This window comes from Pleurodeles waltl, chromosome 10 (assembly GCF_031143425.1).
Source record: "Pleurodeles waltl isolate 20211129_DDA chromosome 10, aPleWal1.hap1.20221129, whole genome shotgun sequence".
Taxonomy (NCBI): Eukaryota; Metazoa; Chordata; class Amphibia; order Caudata; family Salamandridae; genus Pleurodeles; species Pleurodeles waltl.
Genome location: NC_090449.1, coordinates 148,222,415 through 148,233,093, shown reverse-complemented (window position 1 = coordinate 148,233,093; position 10,679 = coordinate 148,222,415). Strand labels below are relative to the sequence as shown.

Genomic DNA, 10,679 nt, shown 5'->3' with positions numbered 1-10,679 from the left:
CTGTCACTACTGTCAGATCTGGTTGGGGGAAGGTAGAGGGACCTGCCTGTAATCTAATTGCGGTTTGTTAACCACCAATGCAGATCTTGCACAGTTCCTGCCGAGATCTGGACCTTGTCACAGAGATTCTCCTGATGCTGCGCCCACTGGAACTTCAGGTCCCACCACAAAGCCTGCATATGCCACCTGGCATGTCTCACCAGCAGGATGCAGGAGGCCATGAGGTTCAGCAGCTTCAGAAGCATTCTCACCAAAATTCAGGATAGAGGCCGAAACATCAGTATCATAGCCTGAATATCATGGACTCACTGCTCTGGAGGATAAGCCGGAGACCGCACTGTGTCCAGAACAGCTCCAATGAAAGGGAGTGTGTGAGGGGGGAGTCTGGTGTGATTTCAGCACGTTTATAGTGAACCCCAGCGAATGCGGGAGGTCCACCGCATAGTCTGGAGGTGGAAGACGACAGCCTAGATGTGAGCCCACCTTCAACAGCCAGTCATCGAGATACGGAAAAACAAACCCCTGATTTGCACAGATGAGCTGCGACACTGCCATCACGTTGGTGACCACCTGAAAGGGCGCTGGTAAGGCCAAAGGGGAGCACGGTGAGCTGAAAGTGCTTGTGGCACACCATGAACCACATGTAACATCTATAGGCAGGCGGAATGGGAATAAGGAAGTAAGCACCCTGCAAGCTCCCTGATCTATGATGTTGGTGGATCCCAAGCCAAGGCTGGGCAGCATGCACAGCACTGGTGCTGGCCGGGAAATGGAAGGGTTTGGAGGCCCCTTCTGTAGCCGCAAAAGGCAGACTGAGGGGGATGAGTGAACACCGCGAGGCTCGAGGACCTGGCCGTAGCTCGAGAATCTTTGAAGCGCTCAAGCAACAAGTCTGTCTTGTCTCCAAAGAGATTGGTGCCATCAAAGGGCAAGTCCATCAAAGTAGCTTGGTCATCCCCTGAAAAGCTAGGCATCCTCAGCCAGGAGTGGCACCTCAGGGCCACTGTCGACAAAACTGCACTGCCTAGCAAGTCGGCTGTGTCCTGTCCACAACGATGGTGAAATTTCCTGCGTCTCTCCCATCAGCAACTGCCTGAGAGAGTACAGCCTGTGCCCCTTCTGGGACCTGTGGCAGAACTTGCAAAACTGTATCCCACAGTGTGTGAGACTAATGGCCCAAAAGGCATGCGCCCTGCTCTCAGACCAGAGGACTAGGCTGGTGGAAGAAAAAAAAAACCTTCCCAGGTGTATCCAAGCCTTTTGGATTCGCCATCTGGGGTGTGGACAGGGAACACACCCTGGAAAGTGGAGGTTTGGATATCCAAGCTCTCAGGGGTGGGGTGCTGCGTAAGAAAACTTGGGTCCATGGAGCGAGTGATGGCGGTGGGCAATTGTCCTGTTCACAGGAACCCCTGTACTGGGTTTAGATCAGGTACCCAGTAGGACATCCATTAGGGCATCAACAAAAGGGAGCATGGATTCTGAGGTGGAAGCTCTAGGTTTAAGTGCCTCTTTAGGAGGTTAGTCCTGACTGCCACCGAAGGCAACTCAAGGTCCAGGCCCTCAGCTGCTCTTCTCACCACAAGAGAACAGGAAGCTCCATCCTCCACAGCCTAGGTAGGGGGAGAAAGCAGGCCAGTATCTGGAGAAGTATGCATTCCCCTGGCTTCACCCAAGCTTGTACGCCAGTCCATAGGGTCTTGGAACTGGTATTCTAAAGGGCCTATGGACCCTCTCCCATTCCAGGAGTTGAAAACTCAAATAAATCTTTGCCAAAAATTTGAAAGAATCCAGTTTAAAAAATGACTGGGGTAGCATCTATATAGGAACTGCGATGTCATACCCGGCACAGATGATGGACATGGATCCATTCAACTACACCTATTAACGCGCAGAGGTACTGCTCAGAAAATTCTCCAGATCCAGTCTGACGCCTGGGAAAATTCAAAGGTAGGGAATCTAAAAGTGGTCTGACATAGAAACTGCAATGAATACTGTAGATATATGATTAGATCTGTGAAACAGGGTATCTAATATCTGGAAGATAAGGTGTGGGCCACAAAATGTAACACTGGCACTAGACTATAACCCTGATAAAGGTGGAAATGCCAGAAGGTGGGAGTTGATAGGGCATTCGCTGATGTGAGGTACACTCTAGAATCATTAATTGCTCACCCTCACCTTCAAGAACTATTTAATTCCTTCACGTTTGAAATTGCAATTTCGGAACTATGAGAACTAATTTTATGACAGACGGCAGAGCTGTTTTCTTAAGCAAGTGCTGTGAGAAGGGATGCTCTGATTTTGTTTCATTTACCTGACTGAACTGGATGATCAAGATATTTCTATATTTCTTATAGATCAAAAGCATAAATGAGTTAGAAAAACACTCAACACTTAAAGATATAACAGAGGAAAATTTTGGAAATACAGATCACGTAAACAAGGCTGCTCCGTTTTCAGTCCCTGAGGCTGCGTTTGGATTAGTGTTTTTTTAAAATAAAAAACATGTTTATTTCCAAGTTTATTATAAAAAAATAAGAGCCAGTATTCTACAATGTAAATTTCATGCAAGCAGTGCAGTTCCAATTTTAAGGTTATTTATACTCTGTGCTGCTGTTAGTATAATTGAAACTAAATATCTTGAACATAATCGGAGCTTCAGTGTCTATTATAGAATGCTGATTTTCAGAACACTGAATTTTTGGAAAAGTACCCTTACACAAATATCCATTTCTTGGTACTCTATATGGGCACTTTAAAGAAATGCATTCAATTGAATGCAAAAGTAGAATGCTACGCTTGCTCGATCTTCTGGCAGATTGAGAAAACCAACATTTCTAATATTGCCATGACATTGGCAATGGTTTGCATCAATATAACCAATGTTATATAAAGTGCAGAATATAAAGTGGTACTCAATGTACATGAAAATGTGTACAGACTCAAATGTTTCTCACCTGCAATACTTAACCAGACAATACTTTGAACCTATAACAGTGGAAAACATACTTGCAAGAAATAAACAGGAGCAACCAAGGTAGATTTGTTGTCATGTCTTTAAATTATTACAAAAGAAACAAGACCACTTTTACAGCATAAACATGCCAATTCATTTGTTTTTACTGATGATTGCATTGATGAAATCCATTCTTGTGAAAAAGGGTGTAAAGAAAAAAAATAGTTTCCATAAAAAAATGGAAATAAATGGGCTCAAACAGAAACAAAAACAAACAGCATGTTCCAATGCCTCCATTAGCAGTCCGATGGCATAGTGTCAACCTGCACAACAGACACTGAAAATCTGTGTGCTGAAGCTTCAGTTCCACAATCCACAGTTTCCTTTTCACTTTGGTTGAGAAAAACAGATAGCCTAATAGTTTCATACTGTATTTATTCGATAACTAAAATTCACAAGTAAAAAGACACTTTCCAAGTCTTTTGCTGTCTTTTGTAACACCTTTGTTTTCTCCACTAACTGTTTTTCCGACCCATGTGCATAAAAATGGGCTTGGATTTTGTTTATGTTTATTGTAACTGTTATACGATTGGTCAGCCGGAGAGTGAAGCACCAATGGAGAAGATGCTTGATGGAGATGAGGGCATCCCTATCCCACCCCACGTTTTCCCCTGGGGAACATCAGACAAGTCCTAGTGCCAGAAGCTCAGATCCCACAAAGCCCCCACCCATGTTTGCTTCTTCCAATCCTCATTCACTTTTGACCGCTTGTAGCCTCCTTGCCGTTCCTGTCCACCTGGGACTGTCGTGCCGCTGATTAAGTCCATTCTGACTCTGGTTTAGAGTCTGTGTCAAGTAATTTCTGCTGCAGCTCAGTGCCAGATGGGTTTTAAAATGTCAATGTTTGTAATTCTTTTCAGGTAGGCATGTGTGTCATTTCAGAAGGCATTTTACTTTGCTTTAGCATCCTGACAGACTGCTGCTTAAGGCTACTCATATTCCAGGAACTGTTTGTGATAGAAAAGTAAATACCTGAAACAAAAAAAAACAAGAAATACAATGAGCTTAGCTATTCCTCGAGGCACTTTCACCGTTTACCATTTATAGCTAATCTGATCAAGTTACCGTTCATATTTTACTGTCTTTACAGGAAAAGTACTTACATGTAGAGGAATTCTAATAGACGTAAAGAGAAACAAATTTTCTGCTTCATAGTGTTTGACTCTACATCTTTGCCGGTCCATACCCAATCAGAAAGGCTAATTTGAACATCTTTAAAATCTAGACCCAGAACTATTTTTAACTGTGAGGGTTATTACTCATGCGAAATATCGTAGTTAAACAGCTATTGAGAGGAGGACTGGTAAAACTAATTAACCCAGCTAAAACGTATTTATATAGTAGGGAACATCCTCAGTCTTTGAAAAGTATAAGGTGGGGTTTGTAGCCTTTTAAGAGACCAAGTAAAAGAGAAATTGAATAAGCATGCGCCTGACATATTTGGCACAAGAGGTAACTTGCAGTCACGAGGCAAGTGTTAATTTCATATGCCATTTGGAATATTTGTTTTGAGGCAATTGTTTGGTCAAATGAAGATTAATACAAAATACATTCTTGTGCCTTTAAATATTCTGATTACCCGATCATTGACCGGTGAGATGCAGCAGATTATAAACCGCAATTTGAGCAGCCAATACATAGTAAACGTTTGGCTATAATAAGCAAATCTATTTGTTGAAGCCAGGAAGAGCACAATAGCTGATAACTTGACTAACATCATTGCTGCCTTTTGATTATTAATCAAATGAAACCACGAAGGGTGCTGCAGTGCTTTTGTGTACCCTCTATCCCCATGTCCACTGTAGGCTGGTAATAATCTAAACTATGCAGACATGTAAACTATGTAAACAGATGTAAATTAGCCCTTACAGTCCATAAGGGATTCCTAAATGACTTGAAAGGGCAAAAAGCAGATGTGTAAAGTGCGGGAACATTCAAGGTCAGGCTGCGTACTTTGTGAAAAAGGTGGAACATGTAATACGGGTTGCATGCTTCTAAAATTTATATTTTAACACTTTTTTAAATTAAGTCACAGCCAAGTGAAATATTTCAATGGAATTTGATAACAGCTACGTTATGGCATACTTCAAAATATCACTTATCAGTAATTTAGAAAATTGTGCTATTCAATACGAAGAGGTGCATGAACAATAAACCAGTTAACTATATATTTGCAGAAAGAAGTACAAACAAATGTGAAGAAGAAAAACCTCAACAAAAAAGAACAATTAAATTTGCCACTTTTTAGCAAATTAAACTTAACATTAGAATACTTCAGTCTTAAGTCGTAATATTCTTCCTTTCTCTAAAAAAAAAAAAAAAACATTTTTATGGATCAAGGACATATTGAAATATGATTTTGAGGCTGCACTACTCAAATAAAGGAATATTCATTGATGTAATTCCAATTATTTGAAAATAAGCATATGCCCTACGATAATTGTGCTACAAAGGGGTTGAAAGTTTGACATTAAGAATGCTTTAAGCTCAGCACGATTAAAAAACATTGGCCTGCAATTCAGATCGTAAGAGACTGCACATCGGAGTAAAGTTGTTACACTTAGCATTGAGACTTTTAAAACAAGCTACTTATTGTAGTATTAAACATGCATTCTCAAGAGAAAGTGCTATCAACCACTAAGATGAACGCAGATAAAACAGATCCAAAGATCTGAAAAGTGGCTACCAGCACAAGAGATCTCAGCAAACCTGGAACAAGCACACCCACAGATGAGCACAACAAAAAGCCTAGGATTCATGCTGGGTACCGCTCTATGTTGGAATCGCAAACAGACACTGTAGTGAAAGCCCCAATAAATATGCTCAGGAACTTTGGACTGATTTTTCTTCTACCTCGTCTCATGCTTTGCTTGTGATTCTTCTCCTATACTACTTTTACGGTCTGTACATAGGAGCCAGCATATCTCTACTATTACCACTACAGCAAACTTCAACTGCTTCTACTCTCGAGTCCCTGGGACCAAACTGTGCCTGATATTTGGGCCTTACACTGGTTTCCAACATTCCACATATTGCATTCAAAGCACTGTGCATAAGACATTGAGGACTATCTGTAACTGGACCAACACTCCCATGACAACATACGAGGCATGTCTTCCCTAGATAAAATATCCAATCCAACAAACTCCTACAGCTGAAAGTGTCACAGTTTAACGAGACCAACTAAGAGGGTGCTCTTTTTTCAGTCTAATCTAGAAATCTATGGAACTTGTTCAAACCTACTTGACCCACATCCATTACTGATGAGGAAACTATAAAACCAACTTCTTTTCCAGAAGTATGTGAAATCTTGGCCATTCTCTGGACCTAAGTTATAACTAAGCAACATCCAAAAAAAAAAAGAACCAGCCATTAAACAAACGAACAACAATGCAAGACAGGATAATACATCTTTCAGAAAAAAAGATAAGTTTCAGACAAAATAAACCTACATGAAACACAATTTGTCTTGTATGAGTGTATATCAGCAGCTGAATATCATTGACCTGTTACACATAAGGGTCACACAGCAATTACACAATTCTGCAAACAAACATGCAGTCCAGCCTATAATTGCTGGGACAGGAGTACTACAATAACATGCGAGAGGCAGTTGAGTGTTATACAAATGGAAGATATCATACCCTTCACTGTCTAGAACATCTTTAATGCTAGCCTTGGTGATAATAGCGTCATCACATTTGAACCACTGGTCCTTGTGCTGCCGGATAAAGCTCGTATAGTGCCCACTTTCCAAGGTGCCTTGGTGATTAACTACTGCAAATAAGGAATACCTAAGAGAAGAACAAATATATATATATATTTATTACATCAATGTCAAACCAATGACAACGTTTTCTTAAACCCGAGGGATGAAAGATTGTTAATTACCTTTGGTAATGATCATTCTGGAGGATACTCTGACCACAGATTCCTCACCACAGAATATTCTCCAGTCTGAATCCTGAGATTTTCTTTTTTAGGAGTGCTCCTAGGGGGTGCATGGCTCTGGCTTCATAATGCCCAAGAAATGAAAGAATGGAGCTGCAATAGTAGTATCACCCCGTACACTGATGTTGGTTTCTTACGTTTTGTTGTTTGCCTCTAAGCATCAGTATTGAGTAGACTTGAGGTGATTGATGACTAGAGTTCCAGTAGTTGTATTTTGTGAGGAGAAAGATAATAGCTAGTCTTATATAAAACTCTTCTAACCGCAGTTCTGCCATTTCCATGTACTGTAAACTACAGGTGTTATAATCACTCAATTTAACCATCTCAGAGAGGTGGTATGGGTAAGATTATGTTGAAAGAATTCAAAAGTGTGACCTGCAAATCTATTTGTACGTCAGTGATATGCATTCAATTACTGAGCTGTCCTGCAGGCTCTCATATGGGGAAACATCCAACTAAAGACCAGGGCTTCTGAATTTTGAAGACCTCTGAAGAAGCAGTGGGTTTACTACTTTCAAATTCATGACAATCTGGAGGTGGGTATGTACCTTGTGCTACAGAATTTCAAATACAACAGAACATGTAGCTTGTGCAACTTTGAACTGGATGTTCAGTTTCGTTAGTTCCCTTGCCGTTACATTCTGAAAAGTAATACTATTGTCTTCCGCAATGGCTGTTAAGATGAGTGGGAGATACCGGCAAGTATGAGGAGGAGTCTCCTCTTTAAATGGTTAGCAGTGTTGAAGTAGGTCTATGCAGTGTATGATAACATGGATCTACAACGACGTTACTCAAAGTACGGCCCGCGGGCCGCCAGCGGCCCCACGGACCTACCTTGGCGGCCCGCGAGACGCACAACAAACGCACTGAGCCTTGAAATGAGCAAAGCGCCCACTTGGCTGTAGTGTTTATTTTGCTTAGCATGGAGGATCAGAGGGGAATAATTGATGTTCCCGAAAGGAGGGATGAGTTTGGTGCGCGCGGAACTGCAGGGGGTTTCGATGTTCGAGCCGTCAGTCCATCAGGGTGACAGGAGCAAGCAGTCTATCCACGCCAGATATCACTAATTGCTAAATCTAGCCCCTCTAAGCCCCGCCCCCGCTGTCACTTCAGTGCGGCCCTCGGCCACAAACCATACTGCAATTTTGGCCCCCGAGAAAAAGTTTGTGAGTACCCATGATCTACAACATACCACTCTAGTCATTCTTGCAGTGTTCGTTTTTTGGTTTACGTTTACAAATCAGAGAAAGAGCTGAACACAGCAAATGCATTAGTGATGAAAGCCATTTAGACATGACATACAGGGAGTGCAGAATTATTAGGCAAATGAGTATTTTGACCACATCATCCTCTTCATGCATGTTGTCTTACTCCAAGCTGTATAGGCTCGAAAGCCTACTACCAATTAAGCATATTAGGTGATGTGCATCTCTGTAATGAGAAGGGGTGTGGTCTAATGACATCAACACCCTATATCAGGTGTGCATAATCATTAGGCAACTTCCTTTCCTTTGGCACAATGGGTCAAAAGAAGGACTTGACAGGCTCAGAAAAGTCAAAAATAGAGAGATATCTTGCAGAGGGATGCAGCACTCTTAAAATTGCAAAGCTTCTGAAGCGTGATCATCGAACAATCAAGCGTTTCATTCAAAATAGTCAACAGGGTCGCAAGAAGCGTGTGGAAAAACCAAGGCGCAAAATAACTGCCCATGAACTGAGAAAAGTCAAGCGTGCAGCTGCCACGATGCCACTTGCCACCAGTTTGGCCATATTTCAGAGCTGCAACATCACTGGAGTGTCCAAAAGCACAAGGTGTGCAATACTCAGACATGGCCAAGGTAAGAAAGGCTGAAAGACGACCACCACTGAACAAGACACACAAGCTGAAACGTCAAGACTGGGCCAAGAAATATCTCAAGACGGATTTTTCTAAGGTTTTATGGACTGTTGAAATGAGAGTGAGTCTTGATGGGCCAGATGGATGGGCCCGTGGCTGGATTGGTAAAGGGCAGAGAGCTCCAGTCCGACTCAGACGCCAGCAAGGTGGAGTACTGGTTTGGGCTGGTATCATCAAAGATGAGCTTGTGGGGCCTTTTCGGGTCGAGGATGGAGTCAAGCTCAACTCCCAGTCCTACTGCCAGTTCCTGGAAGACACCTTCTTCAAGCAGTGGTACAGGAAGAAGTCTGCATCCTTCAAGAAAAACATGATTTTCATGCAGGACAATGCTCCATCACACGCGTCCAAGTACTCCACAGCGTGGCTGGCAAGAAAGGGTATAAAAGAAGGAAATCTAATGACATGGCCTCCTTGTTCACCTGATCTGAACCCCATTGAGAACCTGTGGTCCATCATCAAATGTGAGATTTACAAGGAGGGAAAACAGTACACCTCTCTGAACAGTGTCTGGGAGGCTGTGGTTGCTGCTGCACGCAATGTTGATGGTGAACAGATCAAAACACTGACAGAATCCATGGATGGCAGGCTTTTGAGTGTCCTTGCAAAGAAAGGTGGCTATATTGGTCACTGATTTGTTTTTGTTTTGTTTTTGAATGTCAGAAATGTATATTTGTGAATGTTGAGATGTTATATTGGTTTCACTGGTAATAATAAATAATTGAAATGGGTATATATTTGTTTTTTGTTAAGTTGCCTAATAATTATGCACAGTAATAGTCACCTGCACACACAGATATCCCCCTAACATAGCTAAAACTAAAAACAAACTAAAAAACTACTTCCACAAATATTCAGCTTTGATATTTATGAGTTTTTTGGGTTCATTGAGAACATGGTTGTTGTTCAATAATAAAATTAATCCTCAAAAATACAACTTGCCTAATAATTCTGCACTCCCTGTATTTATACTTGAACATAAAAAAAAACAGTAAATTGCTCTCAATAATTAGTCTTAGAATAAAACTCACTAAATATGCAGTCTTACAAGAGTAGAGCACGGCACATCTTTGCAAGGAGTAATTTGAAACAGTATCTCATGTATGCTAAGACATAATGTCCATCTCCAATAAGGCTCCTCCAGACCAAAGTTACAGTTAAGAGCAGTATTGGCCTAACCAAACTGCAAGGATAGCATTTCATCTATAGTGCAAACCTTCATACTGTTGGGCATTATTTGTAACCGCACATATGCAATTAACAAAATGTGCATACGGAGGCTAGGCCAACAAATATGCAGATCGTCACCTGGCCAAAATCTTTCAGAGTAGCCTTCACCTGCACTTTATAGCTTGCACAAACACATTCAATACGGTGGGACTTCCTCACCAGATGACATCATGTTTGTTATAGCTTACTAATTATATAACCACACTCGATTTTTAACAGTGCTAGTAGGCTGTTATGTAGGCAATGATTGTATTGTATACCAATAATACGACAGCCTGGCTATCAGCATAGTCAGAATCCAGTTCAAACCCTAAAGCAATTCTTACAAATAAATAGTTATAAAAAGCACCATCCTTAGGAATGAGCATTTTGGTTTAAGAAACAATAGATCTTCTGTTTCTGCCAAGTAGTTGCATAGTTTGAATTGTGAGTAGTGACCAGTGTTCTGGTAGATAAGCCTCTATATCTTCGTTGCTACCTAATCAGCCCACGGTACACTGAAGTCTGGGCCAGGCAGGCTTGGACATCAGGGAGGGTAACCATTTTAGCATTACATCCATCAAAAACACCCTATATTTGTACTCT

The 10,679-nt window shown here is 41.5% G+C and overlaps 1 protein-coding gene across 5 annotated transcripts in view; it reads right to left on the bottom strand.

Annotated features, from left to right (window-relative positions):
- Nucleotides 1-3,045: 3,045 nt before the first annotated feature.
- The window catches only part of USP22 (ubiquitin specific peptidase 22), a 404,497-nt gene continuing 396,863 nt past the window's right edge, over nucleotides 3,046-10,679 (bottom strand). For all 5 annotated transcript variants that reach the window (XM_069210051.1, XM_069210046.1, XM_069210048.1 and 2 more), the window contains 2 exons: nucleotides 6,664-6,813; nucleotides 3,046-3,991 (listed from right to left, as the gene is read on the bottom strand). In XM_069210051.1, coding sequence (XP_069066152.1) covers nucleotides 3,949-3,991; nucleotides 6,664-6,813 — 193 coding nt within the window. In that variant the 3' untranslated portion in view covers nucleotides 3,046-3,948. The remainder of the gene's footprint in view (nucleotides 3,992-6,663; nucleotides 6,814-10,679) is intronic.